A 22,462-nucleotide genomic window follows, 5' to 3' on the forward strand; every position below is an offset into this window, starting at 1 on the left:
TTTTCCCGAGAAACTAACAAGATGAGAAACTAACAAGATGAGGTGGAAAATGTCAAAAAAATGACATGGAAAATGCCACAAATGACGTGGAAAAGACTCTTTTCCCGCAAGTGTGAGAAACCAAATCCTACTATTTTGATGAGATTTGGTTTCCCACTCTTTTGCCACAAATGTGAGAAAGCAAATCCCACTCTTTTGCCACAAATATTTCCCACCAATGTTTAATTGGCAAGTGAACAGGCGCGGGAAACCTTTTCCTGCACAGTTTCTCGGGATTTCTTTCCATTTTGCTACGTCAGTTTCTCAAGCATTTTTTTCTTGGGATTTCTTTTCCTTTCTCGGGAAAACAACTGAATGGAGACTACGGGAAAGATGCTTGGGGAAAGGCCTATTTACATTAGGGCCTACCAAATGAACCGTTTGAATTTTAGAAGAATGTGGGCCCAATGAATTTTCTAATAAAGATCTAAATCATTCAATTGTTGGCGTCCAACATAAATACGCCGTACTCTAAAAATCATCTCCATTGGATGATCTAACCCACTAATCTGTGCATAAACTATGCAATCAAGAAATATCTATGAACAGGAAGGTTAGGATCATCTTACACCATATAAAAAGGGAAATGATTTCAGCACAAACATGTTTTGATACAAGACGCTCTTGTTTCTTGTCTTTTAGCATTTATTGTCAGTAACTGCTTTTTGGGAACAGTAAAAGCACTTTTACAGCTCTTTAAATATAAAAGACAAGAAACATAACTATTACCCTAAATCCGTAATTGCTCGAAACTATTACCCGCATTCCGTAATTTTCTCTTTTACTTCTCTTGATAAGCATGCCGGATGAATTGATCTAATACACTTGGTTAAGTAATGAGTAACCTTCGTTTAGAATTTTTATTTTGTTTTTCGGCATATGCAAATGGTCAATGAAAGTGTTGGTGTTGTGGACCCTCATTGGCTCCCGGCCATAAAATTAAGTACAAAATATAACTTAATATAGCAGCGTAAACCAATATATGGCCCACTAAATGAATGGTCAAGATCATCATGGCTTCTCAACTATATGGCCCACTAAATGAATGGTCAAGATCATGCTTCCATTTTTAATACTGTACCATCCATTTTGAGGCCCACGGACATGGCTTACATAAGTCGAGGCTCAATAATTGAACGATTTGGATAATCCAAAAATATGGGCATTTAAAGCACAAAGAGAGAGAGATATGTTGAAGATGAAATTGATGTTGAATCAGGAATACAGACCTCATAAAAAGTATAAACAAAATACAGAAATAAATCTTCCAAATAGAAAAATTCAAACATGTTAAGAAACAGAATTAGTGGTTCATTAAATGTAAATCTAGTGAAAGAGATTTTTTATTTTATTTTTTTCGTTTTGATAGGTAAGATGGGGTTTGGCGGGGACCCCTACCGGTTTATTAAATGAAAAGAAAGATGTTACATTTAAGTATGAAAGCGCATCCCTATCACTCCAACGAGCCAAAGATACTAGTGACCTATGAACAAACCGACGGTGAAGAGGCATATTTTTTTTTGAAAGTTGACAAAATGTACATATTTATACTATGAGAATTACTGTGAAGAGGCATATTTCAAGCGCATCAGATTAACTCTGGATGCCAAATCAAGGAGCCAGATACGCCCCTTTTCCATATGGCTAGAGATAGGGTGGAAATGCCAGTCTAGGCAGATAACTTGACACCCCTAAAGCATACAGAAATTCGATGGTCGAACAAATAAATAAATAAATAAAACAGATGCAAGGGGTTGGTCTTGTTTGCAGAGAAAAAGAAAGTCAGAAGAACACTCTATAAACCTCATTTTCCTTTATTTAATTGTACAAAATTATATATTCTAACAACCAAACATCTAAATCTTAATTTTCTATATACCTAATGATACCTTGAAACATAAGTAGAAATATTGCTTTTTGGCCACTTGCCGGCCCACCATAACATACTTTGCAGGATTGGATGGTCGACCTGAGCTCAGTTCATTTAGTGCGCCATACTTGGTTTACCCTGTTCCATCGCCAAGAGATCAGATAATAATGATGGAAGGAGGACCAAAGCAGGAGAATAAATCGCAAAAAAAAAAACAAAAACAATCAAATATGCTTAAGGCCTCGTATCCCATTTACCATTGAAAACAAGATTATCACTAAGAAAGGTTGTGAGAAATGGAGACTGAGGGAATCAGAACTGTTTGACAATACGCAACAGAGGCAAGGAAAAAAAAAAATCAAACAGGTTGGAAAACCTTAAAAATAAACATAAAATGAATTCCATCCCAAACATCCCTTCCAACGATCCTAAGCAATCACGCATACCCCAAGTACGCATTAAACACCTTGCAAAAGAAAACAGGCTGCTTCATCCCAATTCAGCCAAAAATCCAAATGAAACTGAACAAATCTTACATTTAAAAAAGCTGGAAAAAGAAAAACTTCTTTTAATTCTATCGTGCCAGAAAATGCTAATCTACTCAGAAAACACTAATCTAGTCTAGTTATTTTGGAGTGTTTTGGGGAATGGGGACTCATTTGTTTCGTGAGCATTGTATATATCATTATCACAAATATGTTACCAATGTGGCTTTGGGGGGTAATGTGGCTTTTGGGGTATTTGAGAGTGGATACAATGATATCATCTTTCTCCAGTCCTATTAATATTGTTTAAGAGGCATTGAGTAGATATCATTCAAAAAAAAAAAAAAGAGGCATTGAGAAGAAGGGAGAGGGGGAAATAACATATAACAGGGTATCAGTAACTAATTTGAATTACATGCAAAAAACAGAGTTGCTACATATCAGAGGTCTTTCAACACAACAAAAAACAACACTACACAACTTCCCCAGTAACATTTTAATAAGGAAAATGAGATTACAAGATGTGTGTGTGTGTGTGTGTGTGTTAGATATATGTATCTGAGAGAGAGACAGTGAGAGAGAGAGCTCAGTGTGTAAGAAATTATGAGAAAAAATGAACAGCATCAAGTTTGACTGGATGTTACCTTAAAAAAATAGGAATATTCACTGAAAGATCTGAACTCTAGTTCATTTGGTGCTCTAGTTGCAATATTCAACCCAAACACAGAACCCAATTGCTCGAGAGATTGTGAACAGTTTTCCAGCCACGATGTGGAGTGGCCTGCTCGCAAATCCCATGACCTTTCTACCTTTAAATATGCTGAGATTAAATTTAACAATAAACCTGCTTATGAATTTTTGAAAGGTAAACTGGAAATGGCATAAATGCATGGACAAAGGCGAAGTAATGTGGGGGAGTCTGGAATCGTAAAGAGAAATAGCAACCCAATTCTACATATAGTATGCGCATGTTTTCTTTGAGAGGATTATGAGACAACTATTCCCAAAGTCCTTTCTATGAAACTGGTGGCGGTACTTCTCAAACCATTAGAGTTTGTGACATACAAAACGTACATAATGCATGATGTAAATAAACTCAAAGTACAGCAGGTTTATTTCCTTCAGTGTTCTCAAAAAACATTCGATTGGTGAGCCAGATTCTTTATGTTGATGCAGCAAACATGACGGCCACAGTAATTAAACCTTTTAATCCATTATCTCCTTGCCTAAAAATCCTGAAAACATAGAAATCAATTTCTAAATACACATAATGAGAGTTCTATATGAATGAAAGGCCTCAGAGCCTGATCAAGGTTGGCCAATGATGGAGTTGTAACCCAATTGATCCAAAGACGACTCTAATTGTATAAGAAACAATATGAGAACCCAAATCGCCATCCTCATGGGGACTGAAATGGGTGTTCCACATGAAAGTACTGATTTCAAAAATCTGGACTAAACAGTCACTGGAATGATCAACTGAATAGGCAAATCAGCATTTAACTGACACAAAATATAAATAAGCTAATGTAAGGATTGAAAACATCTATGAGAAAAATAGTGCAAGGGTAAAAAATATAAGGAACTGTCATCACATACCATTTGGAAAAGAAGTATTTCAAAGACGGCAAAAAACACCGTGACGGCATACCACTAATTAAGGTTTTCCAACCTGTTTGATTTTTTTTTCCTTGCCTCTGTTGCGTGTTGTCAAACAGTTCTGATTCCCTCAGTCTCCATTTCTCAAAACCTTTCTTAGTGATAATCTTGTTTTCAATGGTAAATGGGATACGAGGCCTTAAGCATATTTGATTGTTTTTTTTTTTGCGATTTATTCTCCTGCTTTGGTCCTCCTTCCATCATTATTATCTGATCTTGTGGCGATGGAACAGGGTAAACCAAGTATGGCGCACTAAACAATGTAATCCCGAAGGTCACATTGTTTGGATTACCTTAACCATCCGATCAATGGGCTTCACTATTTTCCCACCATCAATCAGATTATGGCCAATTAAGGTGCCCCTAGCCTACTAAACAATGTACCATATTATGTCATATCTGTAATTTTTCTCATGACTGAATGGTTTAGATCATCTAATTAGTGTCTTCCGTCAGCCATTGGATGTCCAGAGTGAACCAATGTTGGAGAAGTATCTGAATTGGCCATAGGTGGGACCCACCTATTTGTAATGGAAGTGTGTCTCAAATTCTCAATGTATTACACAAACATCGAACCTAATGTATTATTTTCCCTAGGAAAACAAAACTTCGAGCAAATCAAACCACGATAAGGAAAACCATAAAAAGAACAAAGGAAAAAAAGAAGCATAAAGGGCTCATTTGGATACATGAATTTTATAATTCAGGATTGTAAAATCCTGGATCTTACAATCCTGAAAATGTACATCCTGGATTTAGCTTATAAAATTCAGGATTATAAAATCCTTGTATCCAAACAGTCATAAAGTCTAGGAAGCTTATAGAAGCAATGAAAACACTGATAGCTGCAAAAGTTAATTATTTTCAGATAATCATATTTAAATGGTTTTGAAGTTTAATGCGAGGGGCGCCCTTAGAGAGATGGGGTGAAAGGGCGCCCTTATGGTTGTGCATTTATAATGAGTGCAGCCAATGGGGGCGCCCTTTCACCCAATTTCTGCAAGGGTACCTTCAGTTTAGAATACATCTTAAAATAATTTTAGAAATGATTTGGTGAAATGACTTGAAAAGAGAGATGAAAGTGGTAGTGAAAGGGAGAAGGTTATGGTTAGGGCTTTCATTACCAATGATGCCGATGATATTACGAGCTAAGTCAGCACTAACCATCTTTGATAGCTTAGACAGAGAGAGAGAAAGGGAAGGAGAGAGATATAAAGGAGATGAAAATGTAGATAAAACTAGAGAGAGATGAAATTGTGAGAGAAAAATGAGAGGAATAGCAGAATAGAGATAAAAGGGGAGTTAAAGAGATTTCCATGTGGAGCCACAAATATTTGTGAGAGAGCGCTGATGGCGCGACCCACAAAACAAGGGTTAAGTTACGTTGACCTCCAAGTTAAAGGGTCAAGGCTCAGCGATTATTTACCCTCCACGTCTTTAATCTACGTCTCTCTGTCTCTCTCTCTCTCTAAACTTAAAACCCATTTCTTACCAAAACCCTAATCCTCCCGAACCCTAATGTTACGTCTTCTTTTCTTCTTCTTTATTTAATTTTCTTTCAAATTCTCGTTGAATTCTTCTGTATTTTTTTGAGTTATTTTTGTGGTCTGAAGGTCAACAGTTCCCTTTGGAATTTTCATGGATTTCTTCTGTATTTTTTGGGTTATTTCTAGGGTTTGAAAGTGATCAAGGTTGCACGAAAACTCCACACATTTACTAAATGCTAGGCTTCTCTTTAACTGATTGGTTTGTTATTGAACTTGGTTCTGAATGTTATGATTTGTTCTACTGTCCTTTTAGATTGGCTTTTTATTTATTTATTTATTTCAATTCTCAGAGTTCAGAGTAAAAGTGCAAGGTATCTGGCATTGGAATTTTTCTTTCACTGTAATGAGCAAGGTAATAACTAATAACTATTGCATAATAAGTAATAACTTTCAATTTTCAATTTGAGAGGGTGTCTATTCCTGATTAATTTCAACATCAATTTCATCTTCAACATGTCTCTGTCTTTGTTCTTTAAATGTCGCTGTATTCGTATGAGATTTGATTTCTTTTTAATTCAAATGAACAAAGTTTTTTTTTTTTTTTTTTAATCTTTTTTTCCCTTCATTTGTTTGCAATCATTTTCTTCATTCATATAGAAGTTTCATTTTGTGTTTACAAATTATTTTCCATGCTTTCAGGAGTTTGAGGCAAGGAGAAACATTGATTAGAAAATTGAATTCTCTATTTTTTTTCAGGATTTTGAGGCAAGGAGTTACATGGAGTAGAACATAAAATGAATTCCATCCCAAACATCCCTTCTAACGATCCTAAGCAATCACGCATACCCCAAGTACGCATTAAACACCTTGCAAAAGAAAACAGGCTGCTTCATCCCAATTCAGCCAAAAATCCAAATGAAACTGAACAAATCTTACATTTAAAAAAGCTGGAAAAAGAAAAACTTCTTTTAATTCTATCGTGCCAGAAAATGCTAATCTACTCAGAAAACACTAATCTAGTCTAGTTATTTCGGAGTGTTTTGGGGAATGGGGACTCATTTGTTTCGTGAGCATTGTATATATCATTATCACAAATATGTTACCAATGTGGCTTTGGGGGGTAATGTGGCTTTTGGGGTATTTGAGTGTGGACACAATGATATCATCTTTCTCCAGTCTTATTAATATTGTTTAAGAGGCACTGAGTAGATATCATTCAAAAAAAGAGAGAGGCATTGATAAGAAGGGAGAGGGGGAAATAACATATAACAGGATATCGGTAACTAATTTGAATTACATGCAAAAAACAGAGTTGCTACATATCAGAGGTCTTTCAACACAACAAAAAACAACACTACACAACTTCTCCAGTAACATTTTAATAAGGAAAATGAGATTACAAGATGTGTGTGTGTGTGTGTGTGTGAGTGTGTGTGTGTTAGATATATGTATCTGAGAGAGAGAGAGAGAGAGAGAGAGAGAGAGAGAGAGAGCTCAGTGTGTAAGAAATTATGAGAAAAAATGAACAGCATCAAGTTTGACTGGATGTTACCTTAAAAAAATAGGAATATTCACTGAAAGATCTGAACTCTAGTTCATTTGGTGCTCTAGTTGCAATATTCAACCCAAACACAGAACCCAATTGCTCGAGAGATTGTGAACAGTTTTCCAGCCACGATGTGGAGTGGCCTGCTCGCAAATCCCATGACCTTTCTACCTTTAAATATGCTGAGATTAAATTTAACAATAAACCTGCTTATGAATTTTTGAAAGGTAAACTGGAAATGGCATAAATGCATGGACAAAGGCGAAGTAATGTGGGGGAGTCTGGAATCGTAAAGAGAAATAGCAACCCAATTCTACATATAGTATGCGCATGTTTTCTTTGAGAGGATTATGAGACAACTATTCCCAAAGTCCTTTCTATGAAACTGGTGGCGGTACTTCTCAAACCATTAGAGTTTGTGACATACAAAACGTACATAATGCATGATGTAAATAAACTCAAAGTACAGCAGGTTTATTTCCTTCAGTGTTCTCAAAAAACATTCGATTGGTGAGCCAGATTCTTTATGTTGATGCAGCAAACATGACGGCCACAGTAATTAAACCTTTTAATCCATTATCTCCTGGCCTAAAAATCCTGAAAACATAGAAATCAATTTCTAAATACACATAATGAGAGTTCTATATGAATGAAAGGCCTCAGAGCCTGATCAAGGTTGGCCAATGATGGAGTTGTAACCCAATTGATCCAAAGACGACTCTAATTGTATAAGAAACAATATGAGAACCCAAATCGCCATCCTCATGGGGACTGAAGTGGGTGTTCCACATGAAAGTACTGATTTCAAAAATCTGGACTAAACAGTCACTGGAATGATCAACTGAATAGGCAAATCAGCATTTAACTGACACAAAATATAAATAAGCTAATGTAAGGATTGAAAACATCTATGAGAAAAATAGTGCAAGGGTAAAAAATATAAGGAACTGTCATCACATACCATTTGCAAAAGAAGTATTTCAAAGACGGCAAAAAACACCGTGACGGCATACCACTAATTAAACCTTCTACTCCATGTAACTCCTTGCCTCAAAATCCTGAAAAAAATAGAGAATTCAATTTTCTAATCAATGTTTCTCCTTGCCTCAAACTCCTGAAAGCATGGAAAATAATTTGTAAACACAAAATGAAACTTCTATATGAATGAAGAAAATGATTGCATGTCTTCAAACAAATGAAGGGAAAAAAAGAATAAAAAAAAAAAAAAAAACTTTGTTCATTTGAATTAAAAAGAAATCAAATCTCATACGAATACGAATACAGCGACATTTAAAGAACAAAGACAGAGACATGTTGAAGATGAAATTGATGTTGAAATTAATCAGGAATAGACACCCTCTCAAATTGAAAATTGAAAGTTATTACTTATTATGCAATAGTTATTAGTTATTACCTTGCTCATTACAGTGAAAGAAAAATTCCAATGCCAGATACCTTGCACTTTTACTCTGAACTCTGAGAATTGAAATAAATAAATAAATAAAAAGTCAATCTAAAAGGACAGTAGAACAAATCATAACATTCATAACCAAGTTCAATAACAAACCAATCAGTTAAAGAGAAGTCTAGCATTTAGTAAATGTGTGGAGTTTTCGTGCAACCTTGATCACTTTCAAACCCTAGAAATAACCCAAAAAATACAGAAGAAATCCATGAAAATTCCAAAGGGAACTGTTGACCTTCAGACCACAAAAATAACTCAAAAAAATACAGAAGAATTCAACGAGAATTTGAAAGAAAATTAAATAAAGAAGAAGAAAAGAAGACGTAACATTAGGGTTCGGGAGGATTAGGGTTTTGGGAAGAAATGGGTTTTAAGTTTAGAGAGAGAGAGACAGAGAGACGTAGATTAAAGACGTGGAGGGTAAATAATCGCTGAGCCTTGACCCTTTAACTTGGAGGTCAACCTGGCTTAATCCTTGTTTTGTGGGTCGCGCCATTAGCGCTCTCTCACAAATATTTGTGGCTCCACATGGAAATCTCTTCAACTCCCTTTTATCTCTATTCTGCTATTCATCTCATTTTTCTCTCACAATTTCATCTCTCTCTAGTTTTATCTACATTTTCATCTCCTTCTATATCTCTCTCCTTCCCTTTCTCTCTCTATCTAAGCTATCAAAGATGGTTAGTGCTGACTTAGTTCGTAATATCATCGGCATCATTGGTAATGAAAGCCCTAACCATAACCTTCTCCTTTTCACTACCACTTTCATCTCTCTTTTCAAGTCATTTCACCAAATCATTTCTAAAATTATTTTAAGAGGTATTCTAAACTGAAGGTACCCTTGCAGAAATTGGGTGAAAGGGCGCCCCCATTGGCTGCACTCATTATAAATGCACAACCATAAGGGCGCCCTTTCACCCCATCTCTCTAAGGGCGCCCCTCGCATTAAACTTCAAAACCATTTAAATATGATTATCTGAAAATAATTAACTTTTACAGCTATCAGTGTTTTCATTGCTTCTATAAGCTTCCTAGACTTTATGACTGTTTGGATACAAGGATTTTATAATCCTGAATTTTATAAGCTAAATCCAGGATGTACATTTTCAGGATTGTAAGATCCAGGATTTTACAATCCTGAATTATAAAATTCATGTATCCAAATGAGCCCTTTATGCTTCTTTTTTTCCTTTGTTCTTTTTATGGTTTTCCTTATCGTGGTTTGATTTGCTCGAAGTTTTGTTTTCCTAGGGAAAATAATACATTAGGTTCGATGTTTGTGTAATACATTGAGAATTTGAGACACACTTCCATTACAAATAGGTGGGTCCCACCTATGGCCAATTCAGATACTTCTCCAACATTGGTTCACTCTGGACATCCAATGGCTGACGGAAGACACTAATTAGATGATCTAAACCATTCAGTCATGAGAAAAATTACAGATATGACATAATATGGTACATTGTTTAGTAGGCTAGGGGCACCTTAATTGGCCATAATCTGATTGATGGTGGGAAAATAGTGAAGCCCATTGATCGGATGGTTAAGGTAATCCAAACAATGTGACCTTCGGGATTACATTGTTTAGTGCGCCATACTTGGTTTACCCTGTTCCATCGCCACAAGATCAGATAATAATGATGGAAGGAGGACCAAAGCAGGAGAATAAATCGCAAAAAAAAAAACAATCAAATATGCTTAAGGCCTCGTATCCCATTTACCATTGAAAACAAGATTATCACTAAGAAAGGTTTTGAGAAATGGAGACTGAGGGAATCAGAACTGTTTGACAACACGCAACAGAGGCAAGGAAAAAAAAATCAAACAGGTTGGAAAACCTTAAAAATAAACATAAAATGAATTCCATCCCAAACATCCCTTCCAACGATCCTAAGCAATCACGCATACCCCAAGTACGCATTAAACACCTTGCAAAAGAAAACAGGCTGCTTCATCCCAATTCAGCCAAAAATCCAAATGAAACTGAACAAATCTTACATTTAAAAAAGCTGGAAAAAGAAAAACTTCTTTTAATTCTATCGTGCCATAAAATGCTAATCTACTCAGAAAACACTAATCTAGTCTAGTTATTTCGGAGTGTTTTGGGGAATGGGGACTCATTTGTTTCGTGAGCATTGTATATATCATTATCACAAATATGTTACCAATGTGGCTTTGGGGGGTAATGTGGCTTTTGGGGTATTTGAGTGTGGATACAATGATATCATCTTTCTCCAGTCCTATTAATATTGTTTAAGAGGCATTGAGTAGATATCATTCAAAAAAGAGAGAGGCATTGATAAGAAGGGAGAGGGGGAAATAACATATAACAGGGTATCGGTAACTAATTTGAATTACATGCAAAAAACAGAGTTGCTACATATCAGAGGTCTTTCAACACAACAAAAAACAACACTACACAACTTCTCCAGTAACATTTTAATAAGGAAAATGAGATTACAAGATGTGTGTGTGTGTGTGTGTGAGTGTGTGTGTGTTAGATATATGTATCTGAGAGAGAGAGAGAGAGAGAGAGAGAGAGAGAGAGAGCTCAGTGTGTAAGAAATTATGAGAAAAAATGAACAGCATCAAGTTTGACTGGATGTTACCTTAAAAAAATAGGAATATTCACTGAAAGATCTGAACTCTAGTTCATTTGGTGCTCTAGTTGCAATATTCAACCCAAACACAGAACCCAATTGCTCGAGAGATTGTGAACAGTTTTCCAGCCACGATGTGGAGTGGCCTGCTCGCAAATCCCATGACCTTTCTACCTTTAAATATGCTGAGATTAAATTTAACAATAAACCTGCTTATGAATTTTTGAAAGGTAAACTGGAAATGGCATAAATGCATGGACAAAGGCGAAGTAATGTGGGGGAGTCTGGAATTGTAAAGAGAAATAGCAACCCAATTCTACATATAGTATGCGCATGTTTTCTTTGAGAGGATTATGAGACAACTATTCCCAAAGTCCTTTCTATGAAACTGGTGGCGGTACTTCTCAAACCATTAGAGTTTGTGACATACAAAACGTACATAATGCATGATGTAAATAAACTCAAAGTACAGCAGGTTTATTTCCTTCAGTGTTCTCAAAAAACATTCGATTGGTGAGCCAGATTCTTTATGTTGATGCAGCAAACATGACGGCCACAGTAATTAAACCTTTTAATCCATTATCTCCTTGCCTAAAAATCCTGAAAACATAGAAATCAATTTCTAAATACACATAATGAGAGTTCTATATGAAAAAAAAACTTTGTTCATTTGAATTAAAAAGAAATCAAATCTCATACGAATACAGCGACATTTAAAGAACAAAGACAGAGACATGTTGAAGATGAAATTGATGTTGAAATTAATCAGGAATAGACACCCTCTCAAATTGAAAATTGAAAGTTATTACTTATTATGCAATAGTTATTAGTTATTACCTTGCTCATTACAGTGAAAGTAAAATTCCAATGCCAGATACCTTGCACTTTTACTCTGAACTCTGAGAATTGAAATAAATAAATAAAACAAAGTCAATCTAAAAGGACAGTAGAACAAATCATAACATTCAGAACCAAGTTCAATAACAAACCAATCAGTTAAATAGAAGTCTAGCATTTAGTAAATGTGTGGAGTTTTCGTGCAACCTTGATCACTTTCAAACCCTAGAAATAACCCAAAAAATACAGAAGAAATCCATGAAAATTTCAAAGGGAACTGTTGACCTTCAGACCACAAAAATAACTCAAAAAAATACAGAAGAATTCAACGAGAATTTGAAAGAAAAATAAATAAAGAAGAAGAAAAGAAGACGTAACATTAGGGTTCGGGAGGATTAGGGTTTTGGGAAGAAATGGGTGGCAGGACGCCAGGCTCGAGGAGATGAGCGCCTTGCGGAGGAACGAAACGAGGGATCGCGTTCCGGGGACGACACCCAGCTTCAAAAGAAGGTGCTAGCGCGGAGATTTGATGGCCCAACGATAGCCCAAACCAGCCCAACGTCACCACTAACCCTCTACCGCAGCACGCCGTCCCTCCGCCTGCCAACATCAACGCCATCTTTGACGGCCAGCCCGCCCTGGACTCCCGTCAGTTCATCCACCCATTACCCGCCATAAACACCCTTCAACCTGCCTACCAGCCATCTCCTTCAACCCCATACATCCTCTCTCCGCCCTCCGAGCCGACAGAAAAGGTTGCACTTTATAGAAAGTAGCTAGTCCTGTCCTCGTTAGGGTTAGGGAAGGAACTGATTGCCCTTTTTGCCTTGCCTTTCTGACTCTTCAAAGCCAACTTCTGTTCCAATCCGATCAGTTTAGAGAGAGAGAGAGAGAGACGTAGATTAAAGACGTGGAGGGTAAATAGTGGATGAGCCTTGACCCTTTAAATTGGAGGTCAACGTAACTTAACCCTTGTTTTGTGGGTCGCGCGCCATCAGCGCTCTCTCACAAATATTTGTGGCTCCACATGGAAATCTCTTGAACTCCCCTTTTATCTCTATTCTGCTATTCATCTCATTTTTCTCTCACAATTTCATCTCTCTCTAGTTTTATCTACATTTTCATCTCCTTTATATCTCTCTCCTTCCCTTTCTCTCTCTTTCTAAGCTATCAAAGATGGTTAGTGCTGACTTAGCTCGTAATATCATCGGCATCATTGGTAATGAAAGCCCTAACCATAACCTTTTTCTTTTCACTACCACTTTCATCTCTCTTTTCAAGTCATTTCACCAAATCATTTCTAAAATTATTTTAAGAGGTATTCTAAACTGAAGGTACCCTTGCAAAAATTGGGTGAAAGGGCGCCCTCATCTCTCTAAGGGCGCCCCTCGCATTAAACTTAAAAACCATTTAAATATGATTATCTGAAAATAATTAACTTTTATAGCTATCAGTGTTTTCATTGCTTCTATAAGCTTCCTATACCTTATGACTGTTTGGATACAATTATTTTATAATCCTGAATTTTATAAGCTAAATCCGGGATGTACATTTTCAGGATTGTAAGATCCATGATTTTACAATCCTGAATTATAAAATCCATGTTTCCAAATGACCCCTTTATGCTTCTTCTTTTTTCCTTTGTTCTCTTTATGGTTTTCTTTATCATGGTTTGATTTGCTCGAAGTTTTGTTTTCCTAGGGAAAATAATACGTTAGGTTCGATGTTTGTGTAATACATTGAGAATTTCAGACACACTTCCATTACAAATAGGTGGGTCCCACCTATGGCCAAATTCAGATTCTTCTCCAACATTGGTTCACTCTGGACATCCAATGGCTGACGGAAGACACTAATTGGATGATCTAAACCATTCAGTCATGAGAAAAATTACAGATATGACATAATATGGTACATTATTTAGTAGGCTAGGGGCAACTTAATTGGCCATAATCTGATTGATGGTGGGAAAATAGTGAAGCCCATTGATCGGATGGTTAAGGTAATCCAAACAATGTGACCTTCGGGTCATGTAATCACATTCACTGATTCACAATCGAGTTGTTCACCATGGGGACGGCAATTTCTGATCTACACATGGGCATAGTCTTTCCTCACCTTCTCCATTTAAAATGGATGCACCCAATTTATCCACTTGTGGCTATGAACCCAAGATGGAGTTGAGATTTCAATATCCTCTCCGCCCTTCTTGGTGACCCAGCCAACCCCCCTATTCAGTCAATGGTCATCCGCGAAGGTGATAGACCAATTGCTCAGGTCCCATTTCTTTTCAACCCAAAATAGACGTAAAACAAAATCTAAGCCCATTTTAACACTTAAAAGTGGGTGTAAATTTTGTTTTACGCCCATTTTACATCGAAAGATAGAGAGCCTCCAGAAAAATCCCTTTAGCCTGTTTGGATTGCAGAATTTTTTGGAAAAGTTTAGAAAGGAAAATGTATTTCTAAATTTACGTACTTTTTTACCCACAAAAAGGATAACTTGAACCAACCCTATTTATTTTTTTTATCTAGAGGGACTATCAATTGATTGATGATATCTTTCTACATTAACCATAATCATATAGTTTCCTTTGAAATCGAAGAAAGAAATGATTATCCTGTAAAAAATATTTCTAAAAAATTCCATTAGAAATATTTTTCTTGCAATTCAAACAGGGCATAGCTATCCAAGGATAGCTATAACCCATGCCAGCATGGCCCCATTGGGCGTGGGAGATTTCAATGAATAGTAGATATTAAGGGAAGACACTATTTCAACTGGGGAAATGATATACTCGTTCATTTTTTTTACTTGGGACAGCCCCCTCAAGTGTAAAAGAGTATTTATGAGTATGGTTTTAAATTTCGACCGAAATTCGAAATTTTGGATTTCGGTGAAGACCGAAATCGAAACGTACCGAAACTGAAATTGGCGAAATGTACCAAATTTTGGTCGAACTTACCGAAATTTCGTCGGAAATTTCAGCCCAAAATGCTGACATTTCGGGACTTGCTACCAAATTTCGGCCGAAATTTTGCTTTCGGCGAGGACCAAAATTTAAAATCATGGTCATGAGTAGTCATAAATACACAGAGGTGGCTGTCCCAAGTAAAATAAAAGGGTTGAATATATCATCACTTCCCTTTCAATTGCTTCGCAGAGACAGACATGTTGAGAGTTGGATACAAAGATATCAAATGAGATACATCACACCGGCATGTCCAGGGTCTCATGTGTTGTATTTGAAACGTACGTCTTCCTAATTATATAGCAAATCAAATATATTTAAATTAATCTTATTTTACCGACCAAAAAAAGTTAATCTTATTTCAAATGTGACATTAAGACCACTTTAGAAGCCATTAACTAAAATAGATATAAAGCTACTTGAAACATTATCACGGTATAAGATGCAAATGTAAGATCATATGAAAATTATATTTAGGGCAGTGATAAATCGGCCCCCATATAACGTAAAATGTTAGGCCGTGTGAATAAGTTTTCATGTGCCGTTAAACACCGTACAAGTGTACAACTCACACGCCCTAAAGTTATCCCTTAAAAGGGGTCAATTTAAGATGGGGTCGATACATCACTCCCCTATATTTAAGGGTACATTTATTTCACCTCATATCATAGTTTGGGATTTATTTAGGGCTTATCACTCCCCTATATTTAATGGTACATTTATTTCACCTCATATCATAGTTTGGGATTTATTTTTGGAAATGTTATCGGCACAACCATATTTTGATATTTGCACAAACCTAGCTGTCTTTTCTTCTTTAATTGGCTCCTCATAGCTTTTCGGGAAATATAATAACCTTTTGACAGCTCTTCAAATACTAAAAGACAAGATGATTTGTGAAAATATCAAAATATGGTTGTGCTGATATCATTTACCTTTATATATTCTCTCTTTTACTACTCTTACCCTTAATAAAATTTCACTTGTTTTTTGAATGATTTATTGTACCGCCTGTATTGTTGCAGGAAATGTCATATCCTTTGGCTTATTTCTCTCTCCCGTGTAAGCACCTTTTTCTTCTCTTCATCTCCTCAACATTTAAATGTTCAAACCATGGTGGATCGACTAAATTAATGGCCCAGATCATGCCAACAGCATATGAGTGGGCCCATTCGAGGATTTTTATGTACATTTCTATGATTCCACATCAATAATGAATGCTCTGAATTAAATAGATGAAAATTTGAAAATAAAACTAAGAAAAAATATAAAGTTTGGGGAGAAAAGGAAAAAATAAACTAAATTATACCAATTGCAATTGTTTTGTAAATTTGGAACTCAGGTAGAGATTCTTCAATTTTAACCATAATTTCTTACTTGGGCCAAGTTGAGTAAAATCGGACCTGCATGTCCTTTGCACCTGGCCCACCTTGGACATATGTGTGAGATTCCAATCAGCATTAGTGGGCTTGATCGGACCCATTTATATTTTTAGTAAAAGATATGTACACGTAAAAGGCATTGAAAACGTGTGGATGAGATTGATTGCAGGCCTACATTTATCACGATCATCAAGAAACGAGCGGTGGAGCAGTACTCGCCGGAACCGTACCTGGCGACACTAGTGAATTGCATGTTATGGGTTTTTTATGGGCTCCCAATTGTGCACCCCAACAGCATACTTGTTTCCACCATCAATGGAGTAGGGGTCCTGCTTGAGGCTGTCTACCTCACCATCTTCTTCATTTTCTCCGGCCAAAAACTACGGGTATATGCTTCTTTCCTTTCCAAAGATCATGTGTAGCTTTGTACCCTCTTTGTTTACCTATTGATTTTCCTTTAGTAGCATGCTTGACCCCACTCTTGTAGTGCCATTTTATGAACTGGGCTTCGAACCCTCCTTACAAAAATTATGTTCTCCAGTATGCATTAAAAAGGGAGATTGCAAGTAACCCGTACAGGGTTGGCACGTTGGCTGGAGTCGTGGGTTTGCTGCCCATAGACTCAAGTTCGAATCCCCCGGGTTTAACTGTCTATTTGATGAGCTACAATGTAAATAGGTCGTGCCCCGAAAATCATTTCCATAGGTTGATCCTAGCCATCCGATCTATGGAGGTTTCCCTAATTACTGGATGGTTTGGATCATCTTATGGTGTGGTCTGTACAATACTACTTTTTAAAAAATATTGGACAATACGTGCTTACACCATATAAAAACTCTGCATCTACTTGCCTCTACAAGGTTAGAATCAATTAGTGACGTCCATCGACGTGGACGTCCGACGATCTAATCAGACTGAAATGGATACGGGCACTAAGTTTCATCCGTCAGATCTCTGAGAGATGTACATGCATTTGAAGATTCAATTAGGATATGAGAAATTTCAGATTTACATTTGGAATCTACACATCCGGGAATTTCAGAAATGTCCTATGGTTCGGTATAAATTTTGAGGTTATTTTATAAATTTTCATAGGGAAATGATATGTTCATTCACCGGGCCACCCTTTTGTAGTGTAAGAAGATTAGTCATAAATACGGTAGAGGGGGATGGCCAGGGAAGAAAAGGGAGAGAATATGAACACTTTATTTTTATAACAGGATATAGAATACATTATAAGGGTATTTAAATAAATTTAAGTAAGAAATATGAGCACATTCACTCATCGTGCTATATAGCAATAGTAACATATATTGTACAATATTTTGCAATGATAGTAACACAACTTTTTATTTGGGATTTGCTAGGGTGCATCTTAAAAGGCATTTCGCGGCTGGTCTGTCCGTGAAATGCCTTTTGCGATGGACGCTAGTATTTCCCTTTTTATTTTGTTGAACAAAGCCTTGACCATTGAGCTAGAGGGTCAATCCGTGTTATGTATTTCTTTCTTTTCTTCTTTCTTGATGTCCATGCTATTATTGGCTTTGAAATTTTATCATAAACATTCATTTTTCCTCCAAAATTTGACTATATTTTCCATTATAACGAAGCTTAATTAACGGTTATACTAGTTAATCCCTAACCTGATCTATTTTTATGCTAGTAAAACATATCAACTGAAGTTTTTTTTTTTTTTTTTTTTTTTTTTTCAGATGAAGATGGTGAAGATTCTCCTCGTTGAATTCGCGTTCATGGCTATTGTAATTTCCCTTGTGATGAAATTGGCTTACACTCATGAAAAGCGATCACTAATTGTCGGAGTGTTGAGTGTCATCTTTGGCACCATCATGTATGCTGCACCACTAGGCGTCATGGTAAACTACTCATGCCCTACTTTTCTTCCTACTCTCGCATTCTTATGTTAAAATGAAATATAATTTCCTTTGGGAGATGATTTCTTCGCCCCTGGGATAATGCGCCCCCTCTTTTAACGTGAATTGTTGGACTTTAACGCTTTTTTACGTAAAAATAATGTTAAAAGGGGGGCGCATTATCCTAAGGGGGGGCGAAAAAATCATCGCCCTTTTTCTTTTTGCTTTTGAATGGCAAAGAATTATATTAATAAATTAAAGAATGAAACGTGGGAAGCAGCTCCGGGATTGAGCTGAACATGAACAAGGCAACCCAAAAAGAAAAAGAACAAAAATGCCAAACCCATACTCTTACATTCTAATAAATGGATTATTAGCATTTAATTATTTTTAGGGGCCATTAATTAGAAATGTCGATAAAACAAATAATTTCTATGATGTTTCATCTTAAACATATGTCATTGTTTGATTATTTCAAACTTCTCTATTAGATTTTAGGGATTTGATAGGGACCATCGTTGAAAGGCATTTCACGGCTGACTGTTGCATTTCAGAGCAGCCACATAAGCTCACTTTTCAGAAGATTTTGTCTAGTTCATTTACGCCCCGTTTCGATACCAAGAAGGGACCATCGTTGAAAGGCATTTCACGGCTGACTGTTGCATTTCAGAGCAGCCACATAAGCTCACTTTTCAGAAGATTTTGTCTTATTCATTTACGTCCCGTTTCGATACCAAGAAGGGACCATCGTTGAAAGGCATTTTATGGCTGGCTGTTTAATGTCAGAGCAGCCACACAGGCTCACTTTTCAAAAGATTTTGTCTTATTCATTTACGGCCCGTATGGATACCGAGAATATTTAGATTTGGATTTTTCACATTTGCAGCCCTTTTTGTGTTATGATTTGGATCCGGATCAAATCATTTGATTTTCAAATCAGCGACTAACAGTGAAAAAATCAAATTTCCAAATATGGTGTGGAAATAAGTAATTGGAAATCCACAAGTCAAGTAGTTTCCTTCATCCTCTTTGCTCCTCAACCTCTCCCCTCCATTAGGAAGTACCCCACTTCCCTCTCTGTCTCCCTCACCATGTGCTGTCGGATCTATTCATTTTGTATTCAAGACTCAATTCCAAATCCAAAAACAAAATATGAGCTTTCCAAATGGGCCCTTAATTCATCTGAGGTGGCTGCTCTCAAATGCAACAACCAGCTGCGAAATGCCTTTTTACAATGCTCCCTAGCAAATCCCTAGATATTAGGGCTGCAACAGGGTCAGGTTTTGCAAAACCCTAGCCCAACCCTAGCTGCCATTATCTTAGCCCTGACCCTGAGTCAGGGCCGAAAATCCTCAACCCAATGCCCGCCCTACAGAGTTTAGCCCAAATCTTGCCTGCCCTAATTGGCCCTGATTGGGCAGGGCCGGGCTGGGCAATTATACATGTTTTCGGTCTGTTTTATTGTCAAAAATCAAAATACTTCCACACAATCTATTATTCTATTTGATATATAATTTTTGGTGATAAATACATAACCAAAACCCAATAGATGGAGAAATGAAAAACAGAAAGGCTCAAGGGTGGGCCGTGGGTAAAGTGTAACCAGGGTCGGGTCGGGTCGGGTCGGTCAGGGCAGGCCGGGGTAAAATGTAAAGGGGGTCAGGTTGGGTCGGGTCGGCCCGGGGTATCAACCCTGAACCCGACCCGATCCTGAGTCGGGGCCAAAAAAATGTACCCAAACCCGCCCTCATGGTCAGATTTTCCAACCCTGACCCTGTTCGGGCTCAGGGTGGGTCAGGGCTCAAACTTGCACCCCTACTAGGTATTAATGTCAATTACAGAAATTTTAATAAAAAGATGGGTGGCGATATTAAAACAAAGGGGTTTTTAATGCTTGAGAATTTATCAGTGTATTTGGATGTAGAGTAAATTGTAATTTATGTGAATGTGGGCGTTTTGAAATTGCATAGGCGTGAAACAAATTAATTTTATGCCCATCTTAAAGTTGAAAATGGGTTTTAAAATTTGGTTTCCGTCTGTTTTACCTTGAAAGAAACGGAACCTAAAGACATTGATCATTTTTTTTTTTTTTTTGCATCCATGCAGAAAATGGTTATAAAGACGAAGAGTGTAAAATACATGCCGTTCTCTCTCTCCCTCCTTAGCTTCCTCAATGGAATTTGTTGGTCAAGTTACGCACTCATCCGTTTCGACTTCTTCGTGGTGGTAAGTAATTAAAATGCAATTTGGGTTGATTAATTAATGTATTAAATATAATGAGAAAACTTGGTTTGCCAACATCCCAAATTTATTTAAAGACTTTATAAATATAAATTTCTTTGTAGCTATTAAATACCTTTTCATGTAAATTTATATTGTTACCAAGGGATACCATTTCGCGGCTCACTTTTGCAGGAGACGACGCTCACTTTTTAGCAGATTTTGTCTGCAAAAGTGAGCCGCAAAATTTCCGCAAAATTGCCTAGCAAATCCAAATTATTAAATATATGAGAATTTATATGATGCCCGACCGTCAAAAATCAAGGGCGAGGTGGAAACCACCTAGCCCTTGTTACTTTGACGGTCGGGCATCATATAAAAACTCAAAATATATAACACAACAAATAACTATATATCATTGGGGACTCGCTACATGGAAAGCCATTTTGAGGCTCACTTTTTCAGGAGAGAACAGCCACCTTGTAGCATATTTTGTCTTATTCATTTAATTCAACTAGGGTGACTGTTCTCTCCTGGGAAAGTGGCTTTATGCGAAATCGCCTAGCAATTCCCATATTATTATAGACTATTTATGCTATAGTGTAGCCTAAATATGTTCAGAATTTCAGATAGTGCAGTACATGACAACAAAACTTCTCAAAAGGAATAAGGGAAATGATTTATTCACACACTTTTCTTCGTTGGGCCACCCCCTTGTAGTCCAGAACGAGTGTTCATAAATACACTAGAGGAGGGTGGACCGGAGAAGAAAATTGTGCCAATATGTCACTTCCCAAGGAAGTAAACATAATGATTTTTCTTTTGTGATCCGGTTTATGAAAAGTCACCTATTAATCAGTAAAGTGAAGAATAATAAAGGATTTAAAGGGTTATGATTGGCATTGGAGTTAGATGAATTTCAGATATGATCAATTGGAACTTAAATAAGTAACACAAATAACTCCAACTAACTACATTCAATATGTTTACATATTACATGCAGATTCCAAACGGGTTGGGTACATTGCTCGGTTTAGTCCAATTGATCCTCTACGCATGCTACTACAAGTCGACGCCCAAGGGAGATGCGCAGCGAAAAGAGATTTCAATGTCGCCGGTTATGGCCGACTAACATGTTGGGTTGGGTGCAACCGTGTGAATGGATCAAGAAAAGTGCATTGGCCCTAACTGGTTCGGACTTGATGAGAGGGAAATAGGGTTTTGTAGCAATGAATAAATTTTTGCAACAACAACGTAATAAATTGGGTTTTGTAAACTAATTGTATTCCAGTCGAAATAAAGTTTGGTGATACATGTACTTCTCAAACAAAAAGAGTACCTAGATCTAGGCTTTAGTTTGAGAGATACTCTTAAGATATATGATTGTACTTTAATTTTTTGTATGCAATTGTGTTGTTCAAACTTCAAAGAGCCTTTGGAATGATAAATTTAATTTATGCTAGTTTGAAATGAAATCTAGCTAATAATGAAATAAGATTATAATCAACAAGCTATTTAATTATGCAACTAAGGGATATCATTCTTGCATGCGTGTTATTATGTTGTTAACCATACCATATCTGTCGGCCGATCCAGAGCCTAGCCGTTCATCTTCCGTTGCCGACGCTGTTTCTTTTCGTGCGAACGAACAAAGTTTTGTTGGCAAAATTGGAATGGTGGATGAACAAAGTGACTGTCTAGACTCTAGAACAAAGAAAGTGAATAGAAAGAGAGGTAGGCAAGGAAAGGCAAGGCAAGGAGTGAAAGTGTGGCGTAGGCCACACACAACCGATCCTCAAATATGTAACCAGTTTTTTCTTTCCAACAGATACAAATTATCTTTCCAACACATTTCACATGTATTCATATTACTATCATTATGTAATATACAAACTGGAGTAATATACCGCTAATATACTTGTGATTTTGATTTCACTATGTGTTTCGGTTTTGATGGGGATAGAAACATAAGAATTTCAGTTGTTTCATGTCAATTTTGAAGGAATTTTAAAATTTAATGTTGAGTA

The 22,462-nt window shown here is 36.7% G+C and overlaps 2 protein-coding genes across 32 annotated transcripts; one reads left to right on the plus strand and one right to left on the minus strand.

Moving 5' to 3' along the window:
* Window positions 1-1,828: 1,828 nt before the first annotated feature.
* Window positions 1,829-13,149, minus strand: LOC143884401 (uncharacterized). Of its 30 annotated transcripts, XR_013252841.1 has the most exons (9): window positions 12,370-13,149; window positions 11,992-12,053; window positions 11,164-11,754; window positions 8,880-10,162; window positions 8,501-8,562; window positions 8,048-8,144; window positions 3,994-7,951; window positions 3,039-3,897; window positions 1,829-2,047 (listed from the first exon to the last, which is right to left on the minus strand). XR_013252841.1 is itself a non-coding variant. In XM_077387943.1 (6 exons), exons 2-6 carry the CDS (start codon window positions 11,998-12,000, stop codon window positions 2,024-2,026), a joined length of 528 nt encoding a protein of 175 aa, XP_077244058.1. In that variant the 5' UTR covers window positions 12,001-12,053; window positions 12,144-12,918; the 3' UTR covers window positions 1,829-2,023. The 30 variants fall into 30 exon arrangements, 2 of the variants coding, with proteins under 2 accessions (XP_077244058.1, XP_077244059.1); XR_013252850.1 differs by lacking the exon at window positions 8,880-10,162 and having other exon boundaries at window positions 11,164-11,339; window positions 12,370-13,147; XR_013252847.1 differs by lacking the exon at window positions 8,880-10,162 and having other exon boundaries at window positions 11,164-11,339; window positions 12,144-13,146.
* On the plus strand, window positions 13,062-21,897 carry SWEET4 (Nodulin MtN3 family protein). Of its 2 annotated transcripts, XM_077387941.1 has the most exons (6): window positions 13,063-13,210; window positions 15,988-16,024; window positions 16,514-16,730; window positions 18,057-18,218; window positions 20,322-20,441; window positions 21,439-21,897. In XM_077387941.1, exons 1-6 carry the CDS (start codon window positions 13,168-13,170, stop codon window positions 21,565-21,567), a joined length of 708 nt encoding a protein of 235 aa, XP_077244056.1. In that variant the 5' UTR covers window positions 13,063-13,167; the 3' UTR covers window positions 21,568-21,897. The 2 variants fall into 2 exon arrangements, with proteins under 2 accessions (XP_077244057.1, XP_077244056.1); XM_077387942.1 differs by lacking the exon at window positions 20,322-20,441 and having other exon boundaries at window positions 13,062-13,210.
* Window positions 21,898-22,462: the final 565 nt, after the last annotated feature.

This window comes from Tasmannia lanceolata, unplaced genomic scaffold (assembly GCF_043159265.1).
Source record: "Tasmannia lanceolata isolate RefF3 unplaced genomic scaffold, GAP_Taslan_0.1 ptg000008l, whole genome shotgun sequence".
NCBI classification, from domain to species: domain Eukaryota; kingdom Viridiplantae; phylum Streptophyta; class Magnoliopsida; order Canellales; family Winteraceae; genus Tasmannia; species Tasmannia lanceolata.

What these genes read in the sequence shown, in the direction of transcription:
- LOC143884401 (XM_077387943.1), bottom strand. An exon ending in AATATTCCTATTTTTTTAAG is followed by an intron (nt 7,258 to 11,163) that starts GTAACATCCAGT and finishes GCATATTTAAAG; the next exon opens with GTAGAAAGGTCATGGGATTT. An exon ending in AATATTCCTATTTTTTTAAG is followed by an intron (nt 3,204 to 7,092) that starts GTAACATCCAGT and finishes GCATATTTAAAG; the next exon opens with GTAGAAAGGTCATGGGATTT.
- SWEET4 (XM_077387941.1), top strand. Translation starts at nt 13,168, where the DNA reads ATGGTTAGTGCTGACTTAGCTCGTAATATCATCGGCATCATTG. An exon ending in TAATATCATCGGCATCATTG is followed by an intron (nt 13,211 to 15,987) that starts GTAATGAAAGCC and finishes GTATTGTTGCAG; the next exon opens with GAAATGTCATATCCTTTGGC. An exon ending in GTTTCGACTTCTTCGTGGTG is followed by an intron (nt 20,442 to 21,438) that starts GTAAGTAATTAA and finishes TATTACATGCAG; the next exon opens with ATTCCAAACGGGTTGGGTAC.